The following is a 20962-nucleotide window of genomic DNA, read 5'->3' on the forward strand; positions in this document are numbered from 1 at the left end:
TTAAACGATAATTAAACAAAAAAAAAGTTTAAAATAAAGAAGATACTTTAATATAAAACCTGAAAACTGCTGTAGAAAAAAATCAGCGGAATATTGGAAAATACCTAGAGACATAAAAATAGGCCACACAAACGGAAATAACTCTAAAAGAAATATTTGAAATAATTAGAAGAGCTAGAACAACATATTCAAAACAAAGAAGCTGCTCTTCTGTCAACAAAGAATATAAAAAAACTCACATAGAAACATAATTTAAAAACATCAAAGATAAAATTCTATTATATACTGAGTTCCAATGAAAACGCAACACTTTTGTTTTTCAAAAAGATCTTATACTTTTTAAATTATTTATATAAGAACTGTATATAGTTGGTTTAAAATGACTTTTAAGACAATTGACAACAACTTTACGGTTGAGTGATTTTTGAAACAAATGAGAAGTAAGGATTATTTTGAACGGACATAAACCGAGTTCACCGCTTTTCAACATACGCACCATTTTCACGATTTTGTCATTTAAAGATTGGCTAATGTCGTGAATTTTCCCGCCCTTATTTTAAAAAAAATGCAATAAACATCTGAGTAAATGCCAGGACTTTCTGACAACCAGCGACAAGCAGTTTTGGGCATGATGAAATGAAGCTTTTCACTGCATACAATTACGAGAAGACTGAAGTTGTAGCCTCTACAATAACCCAAATCATCCACAAATTCAAGCAAAATGGATCATTTAATGATAAGTGACATCCCGGGGTACAAAAAGCAGGAAAAGCTCAGCCAGACCGATACATTTGGTCTTAAACATATTCGATATTGACACTAATTGGTGTACAAAGGTAACTAGAGTTCAATGGTGGTCAAGGTAGATCCTTTGGAAACAAATTCAGTGAAGCACCATTTGCGCAGAAATTGTTAAAGAGCACCAAAGTCTTTCCTTAGTGACATCTAAACGATCGTAAGGCGTAAATATAGAATTCTGTAGACCAAAATTCATTCTTTGTGTACCAAAAACCGTTAGTGGTGGTTACATAGACATTTGGCACCAATCTTGGCCAAAATGCATGTGTTTCGCCCGATTTTGGTCCGATCGAGCATATTTTGCATCAGATTGGACATGGATTAGACGATGAAAACCACCACCAATATCATACAGTCAGCTTGAGTTTGATATGCGGGACAAGTGGAAAAACATTCCCCGTGATCACATTAAACATCCGGGATGATTAGTTCCACGGTGCTGTCGAGATTGCGCTGCACAACGGGGTTGTAACATGTTTTGTTAGGACTGTGAGTTGATGATTCGACATCGGATAATTCGTTTACCTATAGCGTCTGACAGATGACAATGAAACATTTTTGTTTGATATCGATCTATTGTTAAAATTGTAAATTTTCAAGAACAATTTATTTTGAAAGATTATCATTTCTAATATAAATTTTATTTTTGAAAAACCAAGTGTTGCGTTTTCATTGGCACTCAGTATATATAAACACAACCTTTCATACAATCTGAGATCAAAATTGATACAAATAAACAAAAGAACAGGTAAATCTTCAGGACCTGATACATTTTTAAATGAAATTATTAAATCAGTAGCCCTGTTACCTTCAAATCTTTAACAAAACTTTTCAATGCGATACACAAAATTATGGGAAAAATCAGGAGACTAATATGAGTTAAATAACTATAGAGGAAATTCTTTAATGAGTTGTTTGTCAAAAGTGTAATGTGCAGTTTTAAATAATAGATTTAATAAATTGATGGAATCATATAACTTTGAACATTTTCTATTTTCACCTTTTTTGACGTGGTAAATAATGTTGTAAGTAAGACTCTCAATTCTGTAAAATTGGCATTTTTTCAGATAATAACCCTTACAGATTCTTACAATAACCAATCAGTTCAAAAATACCTACAATATTTTCAATCAAATCAAATATTACATTTATTTTATTTTTTTACCTTTTTTCATATGGTAGTCTTTGAAAGCATGTATATTAGTTTTATGCATGATTTTCATTTGAGGATGTATTCTTCTGACTTTTCAGTCTCGTTCAGTCTCGTTGAAATTTCGTTTTTGAATTATTACCAAAACGTGGGTCCGTGTATAGGTCCGTGTATATCTGCGTCCATTCGTTTTCCGTTTTGAAATATCAAAAACAAAAAACAAAAAACGAAAGTGTTTTCATTTTTCGTTTTTGATTTCTTAAAAACCAAAATGAAAAACGAAAGTGTAAAAGAGGCTAGTTACGCTTCAGTATTATCATCTTAGATTAACCTTTCCAAACTTAAAAGTAAACTCACGCATCCTTATTGTTTAGATTGCTAAAGACTTTTGCATCCGTCGACATTAACTTCGATTAAAGTAGTATTGATCTGACAACCGCTGTGCATGTATACTTTAACGACCTTTAAAAGAATGACAAATGACAACATTGTCATTTTTTAATGACAATTAAACAGTGTTGGAAAGATAAAATAAATACACTTTCGTTTTTTTGTTTTTTTTAAATCAAAAATAAAAACACTTTAATTTTTTGATTTTAGTTTTTGTGAAATCAAAAACGAAAACGAAAACGAAAAACGATTGGACGCAGATATACACGGACCAACGTGTGATAATGGTGTAAATATCATTGAATTTCAAAAATATAATAATCAAACATAATTCTGTGAAAAAAATTGTTTATTTACAATGAAAGGTTTTTGAGTAATCCAGTTTTCAAATTTTAGGACCAATCAAGTCTGTATTTTTAGCCAAAATTTTGAGATAATGGGTGAGGGATACAATAAAATATTTTACAGGATTCATGTACATCCCATATCATTTTGGTCTTTTCAAATTTGTTAGATATGTATTTTTTTAATCATTTATAAAAAAAGTTGATATATTTTGCATCTTGTTCTTAAAACTGAGAAAAATCTCAAAAATACAAAATTGACACCATGGTTAGGTTTACACAAAAAAGCGTCAAAATATGATAAAACTTTCTTATATTAACACCTACATAAAGTTCTTTGCAGATTGGCCCACTTCATCATTGTAGAAAGTATGAAAAAAAAGGTTTAATTTTGGAGCTGTGATTTTTTCAGGATAACAGCCCCAAAAAATGTAAAAATCGATGAAAGATGGGGAAATCATCAAAATTGGGCATTTTCAAAGGGCCGTAGCAAAAAAAAAAGTGCACCACCATATGATTTGTTCTTCACCAATTATTTATTACAGTCTTATAAATTCAAAAATCAGGATAAGAAAAAAAATTAATTCTAGAATTGTTTGGCTCCTCAGAAGTGTACTTTTAAAAGGAAAAAGACCGAACACAAGACCAACATGTATACAGGGATACAGAAATTTGCAAACTTGCTCAAAGGTAAAGTTTATCAAATGTATCAACGCAAACTATACAATATATATTTACGATCAACGATTATATAGTTTGTTGTTCTGCATTGATATGTAATTATTGTTCTTCAATTATCATTCTAATTGATATCACGTATCAACAACAAAATTGTGACAGTGGTACACATAAACAGTTCATTGCCGCAAGATATGAATGTGCTCAGCTGAAGTTCAATATGACTCATGCATTCTTAAAAAGTAATGAGTGGCAATTTGTCAAGCTAGCCGGACGAATAGTGCGAAGATAATTTGTCCGTGCATTAAAGTTCGCATGTGCTTGCGGGAGCGCGTGTACTATTATCTTCAGCAGGACCAGGGGTTTGGCGTGCACTCCGATCACAGAAATACGATAGAACATGTAGTATGAACATACAAGACAAAAATGGACTAAAAAAAACTAAAATCACAAAAAGGAAGTAAAAATCAATGGAAAATTATATTTTTTACAAAGTTTGACTTGCTAAAGATGTTTTAAAGGTGGAACAGCTGGTCAAAGCAAGATTGGAGAAGAAATCCTTCACCAAAACATATCTTACTCAATGAAGTTTAATTAGAGTCCATAAATGAAACTTGTATAAAGCCTGATTACTCATTTGAGGGGATACCACGCCTTTTGGAAGTGGACGAATAAACAGGGTTACAAAAAGAGGGAATTAAGGATATTGCCTGTAAAAAGAGAGGATATGGAATATTCGAGATGACAAAGTGCTGATATAGGGAAAAGGGGGATATGGAAAGCATACGGGTTTTACTCCGACCTCCTTTTGTAATCGTTTCTTTAAAACAATGACTGCAAAATAAAACAAAAATGCTATAGTGTTGGAAACTTTTTTGTGGACTTTTTATAAAATCAATTGAGCATCTTTCACCTGCAATTTAAATAATTTGTTGTGAAAGGGTCTATAAATCTGTTTGACAGCTCCAAAAACCAAAAACTAGGGGCGATCTCAGTTGCTCAGGAAGGGTAAGCAGATCCTGCTCCACATGATTTGGTACCCTTTGTGTTGCTTATGGTGTCATGAACATAGAATCACGATGTATTATAAACAGTCTACCACTTTAACTTGAAATATTCTTGGTTTGTGTTTATGCCCAAGCTACGAATAAAGAGGGGCATTATGTTTTCTGGTCAGTGCGTCTGTTGCATCCTTTAACAATTCAAAAGAAACAATTTAACAGAACACAAGAACATCTATCCACAAACACGATGTATAAATTTGACCGATTTCTCATGGGGCCGAATTTCGATTTACCAATAAATTAAGAAATTGTATGATTTTTAAAACAAATTGATGGCAAACATTGTAATAATCTTTTAATGAGAGTTCAGCATTATTAGTTTGAACTTCTGTTTTTTAAAATTACCGTTCTTTGGTAAATGGTGTCCCCCAGAAAATAATTTTGCCCAATAACGTCATGGAAGGAAGAAAATGTTTTTCTGTAATCGGATTCATGGAGCCATGGTCATTTGGTATTACCATCTTCAATATTGGTCGTACATGTATATAATGAAAATTTCATCTGCTCATTCCTTTTCATTTCTTCATGTTAAAGTAAGGTTTTGCAACTTTTCATTGTCACCAAAAGAATTTTGATGATATAAAAGTAAGATTTTTGAGCTGGTTAGATAAGGCCCGATTTCTTTAATAATCCCGAACACATTTTTTGAAAATGAATAACAACCTCTTGCGAAATGTTTTATTTGAATAATGTCAATTTGTTTTAATGCATTTTTCTATTTGAAACAAGTTGTTTGTCCGACCTCATAGTTAGTTATACATCCCAGACCATAATAATACCATGCGCTTACAAGAAGGACAAATACGGATCAACGACCATCTGCACCGAACTTTCGCAGACAATGCCACAAAATCCTTCTTTGCAGACATCGCAAAAAAACTCTTCACTCTATATAGCATATACAGTTTGACTTGAATGTCGTCTGCAACAAACCATTCGTTTGTTTGCTCGATTAACTCACTGATAATTTGTTTTGTTTTTTAATTGAACATGTGTGACAACCCTCATACTATGATTAACCTCTATCTGTTATTTTGACGAAATCCCTTATGAAAATTGGCACTAAATATCGACTGAGATAGTGTGCGACTTTTTCTATTTAAAGGAAAATTGTTGGATCATTCAACTATGTTGGTGTGTCTGATCTTGAATATGGTTTAATATCTCTGCGAATTTTTTTCTTCTTAGAAAACTCGGTTTTTCTAATCAAATGGTTGTTTTTATTCTAGCGATGTATGTTTCTAATATAAGCTATAACTAGACGTAAGGCTAGTGTGTGTTTTGTGATACGTAAGGTGGAGGACTAAATACAGGAGCGATTCACATCACTAAACAAACATCTGTAAGAAACATTAACAATGAGTCAGATTAAATTTCTCGATTTAGTTGGAATATCTATTTACAAATCAAGTGTGTTGTTTTAGGTAAACAAGGAATGTACGTTAAAGTTGTATGCACTGGCATATTTTCTGCATCGTCATATGCAGCACTGAACTATTTGCAGTATCAGACTATTCCTTATGAAGTTCGTAAATGGTATACTGCATGGATCCAGCAAACTAAAGCCAAGTAAGCTTAAACTAACGGATTTAGTAGCATTTACACGGGTGTCATTCGGTTTATCGAGAGAAATGAGCGTGAAAGAATATCTAACGGCGGTCAAGTATTCAGCGACGATCGTGAAAGTTCTGGTAACGGATCGTGAAAGACATTTAATCGAGAAGACATATGAAAGGTCAAAACATATTCTAATTAAATTAATTACACAGACAAATTTACGACAAAATAAAACTGTCTGTCAAAATGGTTCAACATTATGATCAGTATGTCAGAATATCCAGTTTTAAAAGTACATAGTTATTACAAAACAACAAAAGGCAGATTGCTTCTCGACATTTCAATCACATAAAAAATGTAAAAAAACATGATTTTTTGTCACAAATTCGACTAGAAAACCTACTTTAATACGAATAAGGGCATTCTATTTGAATTAATCAAATGGTTCTTATAGTTATTTGTATAAACATAATATGAAACTTGGTAAAAAAAGAACTATTTGCACAAAAATGGATTTTTTGGATCGTGAAAGATCATGTACCGTATTTTTGAAGATCATGAAAAGGATCGTGAAAGATCTGATGCTACGAAGATGTTCTAATTTTTCTTCAAACTAGAACACACCCGTGAGATCACGGGTCCGTGAATGAATTAAAGTATATAACTATGTGCAAGCCTTATTTTAGCACAGGTGCTTGTGGACAGGATCCTGTATGAGCCCCACATAGTCCCTCCCCCTTATTATCATAAATCTCAAATTTTTCGATAAATATCACTTATTTGTACCATATATATACTAATATACCATATTTATACTCTAAATATGCATGTTTACTATCAACGTGAATCTCGACTATAGATGTGATTATGATTGACCCGTGTATATAGCATATTAATCCTGAAAACACTGTTTGGTGGTGCGCCTGTCAGATGCGGAACGTACAGGTAAGGTTATAGGTAACAGGTGAATATACTATTGGTATCGGTAGCGGACTCGACTCGGAACTTCTTAATTATTGGCAATATTAATAACGTGGAAAACAAAAAGGCCTGGAGGGGTGTAATTTTTAATCTACATATTTGTACTATATTAGTTATATATAATATTAAATTCTGCGATTCGTCGTTTTTACGTGATGACGGCTGACAAATTGGACCTCGTAATTTTAGTATTATAGATATATCATAGTCAATATTGGTTATTGGTATTGAGAAAAGCTATATAGGTCAACATCTTCAATAGGTCTAAGCTTTTCAAAGTATGAATATTTTCAGAAAATGAAATGTAAAATATGTGGATGATTGTAGGATGAAGCTTTTTATTATCATGTGAAGTACCCACTTATCACGAGTTATAGGATATCCACATTTGGTATATTGGATCCTATAAACTACATGTCCGTCAGACAGGATTCACCTGACCCCGAATTTGCCTTATTTCATGGATGAAGATTCATTTTTGTGGTCAAGACCGTATCGCGGATTCGCTAAGCTTTAGAATAATTGTCTGTTGTTATGATTGTGAGGTGTACATTTTCGACTTCTGCAAGGTTTCAACTGACATTGAACCCATTGTCATGCATCATTCGACAATGCTCGTTTTATGTTGTCTAGCCTTTGGATATATACCTGTATGCTATAGCGCCATGGCATTTCGTGTATGGTGTACATGTCTGTTTGCATGTTTCATAAATGATCATAATGACGTCAATTGTATTTGATATATTGAATGATAGAAAGATGTCCATGGCTGGCTGTCGGTCAGGGTTCATATACTTTTGACCTTATGTTTCGAATTAATTGGCCAGCATAACTTGTATATTTGTCAGTTTCTAAGGCACTGTAAGGATCGGAACACATTTATTTGGTCTACGGGATATTTGTGCAACAAAATTGGTACCGTTGATTTTATTACTACCACTGGGTCGATGCCTCTGGTGGTGGACTATTAGTCCCCGATGGTATCACCAGCCCAGTAGCCAGTACTTCGGTACTGGCATGAAAATACGTATTTTTTGTGTTATTGAAATTTGCTGTTACAAAATATTAGGAATTATTATAAATTAAGGAATGTATCTCCCTCATGCAAAGCTCTGATTCCTTTTACGAATTTGGCTATACTTTTTGGACCTTTTGGATTATAGCTCTTCATCTTTTATAAATGCGTTGGATTTCAAATATTTTGGCCCCGAGCATCACTAAAGAGACATGTATTGTCGAAATGCGCATCTGGTGCAACAAAATTGGTACCGTTGATTTTATTACTACCAATGGGTCGATGCCTCTGCTGGTGGACTATTAGTCCCCGACGGTATCACCAGCCCAGTAGCCAGTACTTCGATACTGGCATGAAAATACGGATTTTTTGTGTTATTGAAATTTGCTGTTACAAAATATTAGGAATTATTATAAATTAAGGAATGTATCTCCCTCATGCAAAGCTCTGATTCCTTTTACGAATTTGGCTATACTTTTTGGACCTTTTGGATTATAGCTCTTCATCTTTTATATATGCGTTGGATTTCAAATATTTTGGCCCCGAGCATCACTGAAGAGACGTGTATTGTCGAAATGCGCATCTGGTGCAACACAATTGGTACCGTTGATTTTATTGTAGAGATCTGTATGTCATGGTTCATCTGACCTTGCACTCTTTTTGTTAACCATTGACAATCATAATTTAAAAAAAAAATGTGGTATGATTGCCAAAGAGACAATTATCCACAAGAGACCAAAGTGACACAGACATAACCAACTATAGGTCACCTTACGGCCTTCAACAATGAGCAAAACCCATACCGAATAGTCAGCTATAACAGGCCCACTTAGTGACAATGGTAAACAATTAAAACGAGAAAACTAACGGCCTTATTTGTATAAAAAAATGAACGAATACCAAATATGTAACACATAAACATACAACAACCACTGAATTACAGGCTCCTGACTTTGGACAGGCACATACATTAAAAATGTGGCGGGGTTATACACGTTATTGGGATCCCAACCCTCCCCCGAATCTGGGACAGTGGTATAACTGTACAATATAAGAACGAACTATAAAAATCAATTGAAAAGGCTTAATTCATCAGATGGACAAAAATACATTAAGCGCATTAAGCGCATTTGACACTTCTAGTAAAACACTTGATATGATAGACGTTCCATAACATTAACTATCATAAGTAAAGCAGACGAGACATTACAGCATTTGCGATTTGGTATTCTATAGTCTGTAGTATATAGTTAAATCAATCCACATCTGCGTTGTATATACAGAACTTAAGAAAGTACTGTTGCACAAAATGTTGGGTATCGTTCAATCTCAAACTACTCATGAAAGATGCTGTTTTGCTGTAATTTTTTGTTTGATGGATATCATTTTGGTTTAAACGTTGAATATCCATATTTGTGGCTATTAGTAAGTAGAGTCAGTCTGCATGAATTGCACTTGACCGATTTTCAGAGCTGAATCTTTCAAACTTATCTAGAGATGTTTTAGTTGTTGTTTTTTAACTTTCGATGTAAAGCGTTAGATAAAAAAAAGAAAGCTTAAATGTTCATCCTTATCAAAATAGTTACAGGCTTCAACCAGTTTCAGGCTTATCAAATGGTAAAAGAAATACTGATGTTTGATTACTAGTAATAAGTCTGATCACGCATTATCTTTCACGATCAAAATAATGCGTTGCCTGATCTTTCACGATCAAGTTTGATGGATATTCAACAAATTCAAGGTTTTCATATACAAATTAATGCTTTTAAGAGCAGAATATATCTTAATTTTACTGTACTATCAGATACTCCAAAGATTACATTTCAAATATATCACGATGAACTGAAACATGACCATTATAGTAACAAAAAGCGTGTTATTTGTAATTAATTGCATATACATGCATTGCGCCTTTTGTGTTTTTTGTTCATAAAGTACTGCATATTTTCTCTTTCTTATTTCACAATTATGTTGGGGAAGTTAAACCATTTTGACAGACATATTTTTGTATTCGGACTTGTTCCGCGTTTTGAAAATTAAGCAATATTTTTAAAGATTCTGACTAAGAATTCCCATTAAATGTCTTTCACGATCCGTTACCAGATATTTCACGATCGTTGCTCAATACTTGACAGCCGTTAGATATTCTTTCACGCTCATTTCTCTCGATAAACCGAATGACACCCGTGATTTAGATTATGATTGTCAAAGTTTAAAAAGTTATTCTACTTATTATAATCAATAAATCAAATATGCCTTGATTAATCATAGTATATTTGTATGTCTATTTCCGTCGTCCAAAGGATCCAGAAAATATATTGTTGATTCAAATCTGCGTCACTTTTCAATTAACCAACTTAATAAACCTCTATATACAAATAAAACTTGCTTTAACATAACGCCACATAGAAATTTAAATGTTTGCTTTTTTTCCGAACAAAGTTTTATTTGTCATTAGCTTTTTTTCTCGTAATATATATAAAAATAATATTTGTCAGGTGCCAGAGTACTGATGCAGCCACGAAATCAACAGGCAAAAACAGTGTAATGATATACGTAAGTATCAACTTGTGTCTTTATATGAGTTCTTATATTGTTTATTCAAAAATGAAACTTCAGCTTACTGTAAACCAACTTATTTTCGCGGATACTTCGTTTTACCCTTTCTTGACCACTTCGCGGCTATTTAATTTCGCGATTTTCTGATTTACTTGATGAAGTTTAATATGAAAAAATCCAAGGTTTGCATATTCGCGACGATTTATTTTCGCGTTATTTTTCTAACCGCGAAAGTCGCGAAAATAAATCGCTCGCGAAAATAAGTTGGTTTACAGTATTGTGTTTGACCGAGAAAAAAAAATGCATGGCCTCTATATATTTGGTTGGGAGCGAGGATAGGCCGATACTTTACACCAAAAAGGAACATACTATGTCTTTCCAGAGGAATTGGCATACATTTTAAAACCATCGTTTGATGTTAAGTAGATCATATAGGAGTCACATCGTTTTGTATATTAGATTTAAGAAGAAATTGAACGCTTTCATAATTTCAACTCAAAATGGTCGGGGAAATATAACACTATTTATATAATTAATTTATGAATTCATTATGTTTAGAAAAAGGAAAAACCGTTTCATGCGGATGGATTAACAGAAACAAAACCTCCCGAAAATGAATTCAGAATTATTCTCCTTGGAGCTACTGGATCTGGTAAAAGTTCTGCAGGAAATCACTTACTGAAAAACAAAAAAGGATTTAAAACGTCGTGCTATGCAAACTCAGAAACTAAAAAATCGACACTTAGAACACTGACATGGGAAAAGGATTCAAAAACTTACAAGATTGATATCATTGATACACCAGCAAATGTCAACACTGGACAAAGAAGAGAGGATGTAGAATGTGAAATAAAAAAGGCTATAGCTTTATCGGCACCAGGACCACACGCGTTTCTTGTGTGCATTTCAGCAACTTCATCTGTTGAACGCTATGAAGAAGTTTTAGAGCCTTACAAACGATATTTCAAGGACATTTCTGATTTTATTGTATTAACATTAACTAGATACGACCAGCTCAAAAGTGAAAAGGGACACGAATTCGACTTTGAACATCTGCTTGCACTTACCGGTAAGAAGGAGGATGATTTAATCATTCTACGAAAAAACGATGATGAGGACAACACTGATGACCTTATCAACAAAATTACAAAGTCAATGGACCAAAGAAAACAGGAATTCGCCAGCTGCAAGCTATCTAAACACGCAGAAGACAAATTGCAGGAAACGATAATCAATATCAATAAATATCCGATTATAATGAACATTTCAAGAGATAAAGTTAAAATGATCCCTAATTTTGTGAATCATTTTGCACAACGGTGTCGTTTCGTTGATTGAATGACGTAATTTGCACAGTTTATTGGGGCCGTTTTGGAGAAGTTACGACATTGCAAAATAAAAATGCAAGAGTAATACATATATTTTTTAGCGCTTACACTTTGTTTTCATTAAAAGTTTATTCAAACGTTCATTTTATTTGGATAAATGGATCTAAATCGAATGATAATCAGCGTAAAATTATTTATATACATGTTTGTAAAAAAGTTAGCCAACATCTTGATTTCCAGCCAGAATGCATTGACCATGTTGACATGTTTTTTTTTGGTTTTTTTTTTCAATTCCAAGTAAATAGACTTTTTATGCACCTTGACTTCTTCTTTGAACCTAACTTTACTATATTTCGAGGCGGAGATTACGCTGAGCAGACTACCGATGATTACGACTGATCCCGGAAATACATCAATGAGCTCACTTAGTTAAAATACAAAAGAATATAACATAATTTCGCGAACATGAATAACATTAATCATTTATTTATTTGCAACGCATAGCAATAACTTTGTTGTATTTGAAGGTTAGTATGTGCTCACAGTTGTTTGAACAAATACAACAATCTGGAGCAGAGAATTTCTGTGACGAAATAGTGTTGATGAGTTGGTTACAATATGTTGGTGCTAATTAATAAAATTGAGATGGAAATGGGGAATGTGTCAAAAAGACAACAATCCTACCGTTTATCAGACACGAGCCAATGGCACCAAATAGGTCTTCATTGTAACGAGAAATTCCCACAACCAGAAGCGCCCTTCAGCTGGCCCCTAAACAAATAGTTCAGTGATAATACACGTCATACTAAACTCCTAAATATACATATGAAACTAAAATTTAAAATCAAACAAGCCTAACGAAGGTCAGACATGTCAGAGGCTCTTGACTTGTGACATGCTCAAAAATGCGGCGGGATTAAACATGTTATTTTGAGATTTCATCCTCCGTGTTGCCAATCTATCTGAAAAGTGTCCAAAATCTTTTGTCCGGTGAACTTAGAATTTGAAGCAAAAATTGGCCCTTACCGGAGCTACTTCTTTTTAGTTACTTGTAGCTGTTTTAAAAATGAATGTGTACTAGACTGTTCGCTACAGTTTAACCTTCTAATGTGCTTTGTGTATATACCTTTTTGTGTTTATATTTGTTGATATATTTGCTTGTTTTTATAGTGATTAAAATTTTGACAGAATTTTGACTGTTGTTTCCCTATTTTTGTATTTTTGACAATAATAGCTTATACAATGAATTCTGCAAAGCGTTTGCAAATAGGTTCAATCATATGTGGATTTACGTGGAAGGTATATTGTAACAACCATTAGTATGAAGTATATTTCTAGGTCTTTGCTAAGTATCGATATATCGAGAATTTTACACGGTGGTGTTTACAAAGCAAAAGACGCACGTTGTATTATAATTATACGTAAACAACAGAACTAGCATCCAAACTTTCAATTTTTCTTGGCCGACAAGCAGTGGATTTTGAATCGTATTCTGTTTTTTTTTCAAATTTAAGTTGCTTCTTATTATGATTTGACGTAATTATTTCCGGTAAAGACCATTTTTTCACCTTGTACGATATTAAATTTGTCAGAATACACCGCCTCTTTCTTGTAAACATTCGACACCTGAAGGTAGCAGAATTGATTTGTATATATTTATATGGGCCCTAACGTTTTATTCTTATGATAGAGACCTTAGATACTTGATATGTGGATGTATAGTCATATGGTTAGGTGTCTTGTTTCATAGTGACCTTCATATGACCTTAACATTTGACCTCGAGATCAACTTAATGTATTCGTTTTGCCAAAAACACAACCAGGCAATAACTTTGTTTTTTGACCTATACCTTACGTCTTTGACATAATGATGTATCACCAAGAAGTGGTGTGCTCTCAGAGTTTCGACCTTCATTTGACCTTGAACTTTGACATTGATAACGATAACTAAGTTTTGCAAGAAACACGTGAGCAGTCCATAACTATTGTCTTTTGATCTAGGCCGTAGAGTTTTGGCTTATTAATTCCAATCAATTGAATATCAAATTTTATATAGAAAACAATATTAAGCAAACAAATACTTATTACACAAGCTATAATCAACCATACAATAACATGGACATAAACTAAGACTTACCAACAAATTACATGCACACATATTACAGTTTCAGAAAATAAGGAATTTATAAAAGTATTTTTACTATATATCGCATTAAAATACGAATTACATTTCTTTCTCTCTGACGTACATGTACCTTCTAAATAGTTTCAAGCCTTATTAAATGCAATGATTTTACATAAAGCAGAAACACATACTATTTATATATATATATACATCTACAATACTTTGTTTTACAAGAAAAAAAGGAAGCGTTATTTGCAATTCGGAATCAAGGTCAAAACGGTTATAGCATGACAAAAACATAAGAGAAATCGATACTCAAATAAACGAAGAAAATAGCGACATGACTTTGCAGAAAAAAAACACTTTGATATTCAGGTTTTACCATTTTGGGAAACAATAACCCCTTTTGCAAGACAACATGGTGTCGTAAAAAATGTTGGTGAACGTAGAAAAACGGACATTTAAAACCAAATTTCACTATTTCTTATCAAAATATAGCCTTATTGGTGGAAACCCTTCTATTGTTCTCTGGTTTTTAATTATTATTTGGTTTCTCAACTTTTCGTGGAAACACCTTGTTATTTTCTTCTGATTATTTTTTTTTACCGCCGTCAGAGATCCTTTTTGTTTTGTTTCAGAATACTGTAAAACCTGTTTAAACCGGCTGGCTACGGGACTATGAAAAAGGGCCGGTTTAGACAGTGAGCCGGTTTATTCAGGTTTCCTTTTTGACCGTTATGACTTGTAACGTCCCACATTTTGCATGTGAAAGTTCTCTCTGATTGTAAATTATATCTGATAAATTAAAAAAACTTTCACTTCGTTTTTCATTGTTTGCATTTGCATCATAATGATCGCGTTGTTTGGATTGTAAGACGAAAGTTTCGATTTACTCCCATGATCAATAATTTGAAATGTTGGAATGGCCGATTAAAAAGCCAGAATATTATCAAACGTAATTTCATCACTTTCGAAACGTTGTCGTACAGTGTACAATATCCATTGATTGTTGTCATCCGGGTGTTTTCCATTTTCAAGGTCATTTGTTTAGGGGTTCACAACAGGGAACCCAGGATTTCGAAATCACGATGTTAATTTCTTACTCCGCGATTTTAATTTGTTTATCCAAGTTAAAACGTAAGTTCAATCCGAGATATATATTCGGTGTGTCTTTTCGTTTATTTGACAAGTATAAAATGTTTTAATAAATAATACAGTTCACTACTGTTCGAGTGTAGGTTCACAGTTTCACACCTGACTAATTGATTATCAAATATGTTTTGATTGCATATTATCGATCATTGAAATTAATTAGACAAACCGGTTTTGACAGGTAATAATTAATGTAATTAAGAGTTATGGGACTTCATTAATAGACCGGAATTCGGAATACACAGGGTTTACAAAGGGTATTTTAACAAAGACTTTGAATAGATAAATATGGGACTTTCATTTTCGGCCGGAATGGACAGAAAACCGGTTTTTTCAGGGTCCGGTTTAATCAGGTTTGACTGTATATGGAAAGGAAGTTTGGCTAATGATGTTGTACAGTAATGGGAGTTTCAAAACTCACCCTATGTAACCGAAAACTTATTCTTATAGGAACTATCTCCCTGCCTCCTCTTTTGCTTGTTATCTTTATGTCTCTGAACCGTATTTTTTTTTTAACAAACTGTTTACGCCAAATTGATCGTCTAATCTTGAGAATGGTTTGGTTAATTTGAGCTGGAGTGATCGGATAATATCTTAAGGGAGTTATTTCCCTATAAAAATGGAAAAAAAGCTGATATGTCGGATAAATTCATACATTAGAAGTCGTAGAGGCCTAACGTTTTTTGCTATGAAGTCCTGGGTCCATGTTGAAGAAATTGAGGTCAAGGTAATTTTGCATGTTATCTTGATCAAAGAAACCATAACAGTTAATCATATGATGTGTTTGCCAAAAATTTGTAAACGATATGGCGTTACTTCAACCCCTTTTCGTCAAAGTGTTTAGTCACCTTTGAAGGAGTTATCTACCCTTTTGTATTTGAAATCAGTATTACTCCACAACCAAACAAGTGTTTGACATGGGATATTTTGATTTGTGATCAATGATCTATCACCTTGAAATTGAGGTCTAGGTCAAAAGCCAATTTGGCGTTCTAGAATTTTGCCTTTGCTAAAAATTCTGTCTTGTTCATTATGTTACAATGAAGTATTCTGCATTTATTTGTAGACATTTCATCATGTACAAGGTCAACCGGTAATGACCGTATTTTAACTGGAAGTATCTTTTTTTCAGACTATTCCATTGAAAAAATATATCAGTTTGAAGAGACAAATACAAAGAACAACCAAAACAAAGCCGGAGTTAACAGACTAAAAAAAACAAAAGACATTTACATCAACATTTATAACTAATAAACAAGAAACAAAACGAACTCCTCTAAAAACCGGGAGTGAAATCAGGTGCTCTGGAAGAGTAAGCATTTACTGCATTGTATATGGCACCGTCATGTTATTTCCTTGTTCAGTTCGGTAATGATGGAAGGTTATTATGACTGAGGAAGAATATCAGATATGATTTCTAACACACTTTTGTCATAATGGAAAATCATCTCATCAAGGAGTGACATTTACAACACTTTTTGTAAATAGCATCTGGTTTTTTTTTATTATTATTATTAGGTCCTTACACTTTTCAGTATATAGACCTATTGGTTTTCTTCTGATGGTTATTTTTTAGAACTGTCCACCTTTCAGTGGAAAGACATATTGATTTTGTTCTGAATATTGGTAAGTGTTTCCAACAATCCGTTGAAAGAGCTATTGCTTTTGCTCTGATTACTTTTTTTCTTTCTTCCGACAACTTTTTTTCCGTCGCTGTTTTTTTATTTTATTTCGCACGATGTTGTTCAGACATATGGTATATGATATCGAACAGTTAATATGCTTTTGAAACTGACATAGCGTAACCATAATCTTTCCAATGTAAGAGTTATCTCCCCCGAACAATGTTTGTTGTTTGTTATTACTAATACGTCGAAACCGCATTAAAAACAGACAAATTTATTTCACCAAATTGCTCGTTATATCCTCAGGATGAATTGATAAGTTTTACCCGAAGCTATTCAGAGCACCCATATTAGAGTTATACCCCCTTGTGAATATGATATAAGTGATATGCATTTCTAACTTGTAGACCATAATTGACAGAGACCTAGAGTCTTTTGATTTTAAGATCGTTGGTCAATAAAAACAAGGTCAAGGTGAAAGGTCAAGGTCATATTCTAAATTTTGATTTTGACTTGTTTTGACTTATTTTTACTAACCTTAAGCTTATAAGATATCGACACATTATTTTACCTAAATTGTTAGTTGCAACATGTTAATTTTTTGAGGGCGTTAGACAAATAATAGAAGCTGTTGTCCATCTAATGTTTTAAACCATATATTTGCGAAATCAGTGTCAAGTTAACTATAAAACAATACCGGAAGTAACATTTTTAAAACCGGAAGTAAAACATATCTCCCTTAATTATATCCTTTTATATCGAAACCATGTATCTTTGGAATCGGCGTTCAAAAAGCTTTCATTTGACGCTGATATTGACATTTAAAACAAAATTTTAATATTTGTCATATCAAAATAGATCTTTACTGGTAGAACCCTTTAATTGTTCTTTGAACATTTGGTTTTGAATTATTATTTTTTTTCATTATGTTTTTGTTTTCCAAGATTTCGCTTACACATAAGGTATATAATATTGAACAGTTAATAACACCGCGTAACCAAAACCTTTTTCATGTGAGAGTTATCTCCCCGAACACTGTTTGTGTTGTTATTATTTATGTCGCAACAGTTTAAGAAACAGACAAATTTATTTTAACAAATTATGTACTAAGGATGAATTGATTGATTCCCACCGCAGCTATCTGGAGACTCCATAAAATTATGCGAATTTTGACTATTTGTTATGATATAAGTGATATGCATTTCTAACTGGTAAACTATAAGTGATAGAGACATAGGGTCTTTTGATTTAAGATCCTTGGTTAAAAAATTAGGTCACGGTCAAATAACAGGGTCATTTTCTAAATTTTAATTTTGGCTTATTTTCACTTATTTTTATGAACCTTATGCAAGATCGAGAAATTACTTTTACTAAATTGTTAGTTGCGACAGGTCGTTACATGTAAATTTTTGTTGAAAGGGTGTGTAGACAAAAACTTGAAGTGTCGGTCCATCTCATATTTAGAATTATTCGTAAAATGATAATAATCATTAACCATACATATTAAAGACGTATGGTCTTTTTATTTGATGTTCTTGGTCAATGACCTTGACATAAAGGTCAAGGTTTTTGGTTGATTTGACGTTCTAGAGTTTGACCGTTGCTTTAATTTTATATTTATACATCATAAAGCAATATGAACTGACATTCTAAACTGAATTTTAATATTTTCTTATAAAAATATATTGTTTTTTTTTTATAATTTATTATTTTTCTTCGTGAAATAAAAATATATTGTTAGTTGTGGAAAGACCTTCAATAGTACTGTGAACATTTCTTTTTTTTTTTATTTTACTTTGCGCTTAATTTTTTCCTTCGCTGTTTTTTTGTATCGCAAGATTTGATATAAATGAAATGTATTTTAACTGGAAAACCATATATGATAGCCACCTAGGGCCTTTTGATTTTAGGTCCTTGTTTAAAAAAAATGAAAAAGAGGTGAAGGTCAAAGGTCAAGTTCATGTTCAAAATTTTAATTTTGGTTTGTTATCAATTATTTCCAGAAATCTAATAAGATATCGAAAAAATATTTTTTAAGAATTGTTAGTTGCGACATGTCGTAACACGTACAATTTCAGTTGAAATGGTAAGCAGACATTGCTGTGAGTTTTCCCCGTTTTATATCTAATATAAGTTATATGGTAATATGACTAATCAACAACATAAAATAGAGGCTGAGAGTCTTTCAATTTGAGATTCCGGTTAATGAGGTTGAAATTGAGCTCAAGGTAATAGGTAAATTTAACGTTCTAGATTATAACTTTTCCTTTAACCTCATATGTATACATGATAAAGACATGGGACTTTGTGTAGTAGGTTGAAAGCAATGTGACATTTAAAAAACAACCGGAAGGGACCGTTTGTAAACCGGAAGTAGCTTTTTTGTTCTTAAATAATGTAAATGTATATATAACCAGCTATTCGTTGATTCGGTGTCAAGTTAGCTATCAAACAATACCAGAAGTAACATTTTTTGAACCTGAAGAACAAAATCATGTCCCTAATATATCTTGGTTTGTATAGAAACCATCTTGTTTTGGGTTCAGCGTATAATAAGCTGTCATTTGACGCTGTATTTGACCTTCAAAACAATCCTAACTTGTGGAAAGACCTTCAATTGTTCTCTGAATAATTTTTTTCAACTGTTTTATATTTTTCATATCGGGGTCTTACATAGCCGACGATACGGTACGTACTGTCTCATTGTTGAATCCTATAAAAGATTACATCAACTTCATTTGAACTTTTGTCAAAGTTATTTGACTTGCAATTATACCACATCTTTTTATTTTCATATTGCCAAGAATTTATTATTTAAAACCAACACTTAATAAAATAAAAGTGAAAATAACGTACTAGGATATTTATCACAATTCATTTAGTCTCATTCAGTCTATAACACTCAATAGTATGATAAATTTAAACATACACATTGTTGCGTTTGGAACCCTATGTCTCGGTACATTATTATAAAATTGCTTTACTCTTCATCAACAAAATATTTTTATAGTTTCCTTTTCCCTTCCATACATACACCAACAACGATAACCTTCCTTACTTATAATAATACAATTGTCAAACTTGATCGGTATGATGCGGCTAACTATTAATTTGACCAAATCCAAGTGCAATTTTTATTTTTTTCTCGCGATTTTGACAATAATTCATTGTTCCGCTCCAGTTATATTCTGACAGCTTCAATATGTAGTATGTCATTTTGAGAACTTTCTTTTTTTTCATGTGCCAATGGAACGGATTCTCGTAAATTTTCTTAAAGACTAAGACACACATCAGCATATGTACATTTGTAGATGCAAATCTTATTCAGACATATGTTCATTCTGTTAAGGGTGCACATCCAGTTTTAAAAGGCTCCTTGTTGTAGACCGTACTTTGACCTATAATGGTTTACTTTTACAATTGTGACATGGATCGAGAGTTGTCTCATTGGCACTCATACCACATCTTTATATATACATCCAGTTCCATTTGATTGAAATGCCATAACATATGTGTCAAAACCCGACTGTTGTGATTCACAAGAGGATATAACAATTTGAGTTCTGAGTCATGAGGAACTGTTTGTGGTCAACCATGCAACTTAGCATAATTTTTCAAATTTTGTACAATATCTAAAATTCCCTCAAATGAAGATGCATTTTTTGGACGTCTTTTAAAATGTAGATATGTTCTTGGTATTTTCACATGTTTGCTATAAGATTTTGAATAAGACTCTCCAATATAATGAGGTGATGTTCATCTCAACAAACTTATCTGTCGTCACAAGTATATTCAAACTTTGTTCGCTTTTTCGTACCTAAAACGGGATTTATCCACGCCTTTTCATTGTATTTTACCTAATGCATACATGTCTTTAGCTTCTTTGGATACATCACATTTTAGAGTATATGACAACGTTATTGCTGTATGTTTTATGTTTCTGATTTAACATGGCGTCAAAAAAATACCATTGAAAGTTTACTATCGGATTGTTAACCTGCTTTTTAAGTTCTTTCATTTTAGAGATTTACACTACGGGTGTTATTGTCAGTGTATTCTGCTCATTAAACCACACACACATCATTTCAAAATTGTATGCTTGTTGTCTTAATTTTTGTACTAGAGTTGCATATGCATTTTAACAAATTAAATAACGCAATTTAAGTCAAACAATATCCCACATTTCATTTTATTCA

The 20962-nt window shown here is 32.6% G+C and overlaps 1 protein-coding gene across 1 annotated transcript in view; it reads left to right on the forward strand.

Annotated features, from left to right (window-relative positions):
- The window catches only part of LOC134717896 (GTPase IMAP family member 8-like), a 61924-nt gene that overhangs the window by 13995 nt on the left and 26967 nt on the right, over positions 1 to 20962 (forward strand). The window contains exons 3-4 of the mRNA XM_063580394.1: positions 10476 to 10533; positions 11095 to 11722. Coding sequence (XP_063436464.1) covers positions 10476 to 10533; positions 11095 to 11722 — 686 coding nt within the window. The remainder of the gene's footprint in view (positions 1 to 10475; positions 10534 to 11094; positions 11723 to 20962) is intronic.

Source organism: Mytilus trossulus, chromosome 5, assembly GCF_036588685.1.
Source record: "Mytilus trossulus isolate FHL-02 chromosome 5, PNRI_Mtr1.1.1.hap1, whole genome shotgun sequence".
Taxonomy (NCBI): domain Eukaryota; kingdom Metazoa; phylum Mollusca; class Bivalvia; order Mytilida; family Mytilidae; genus Mytilus; species Mytilus trossulus.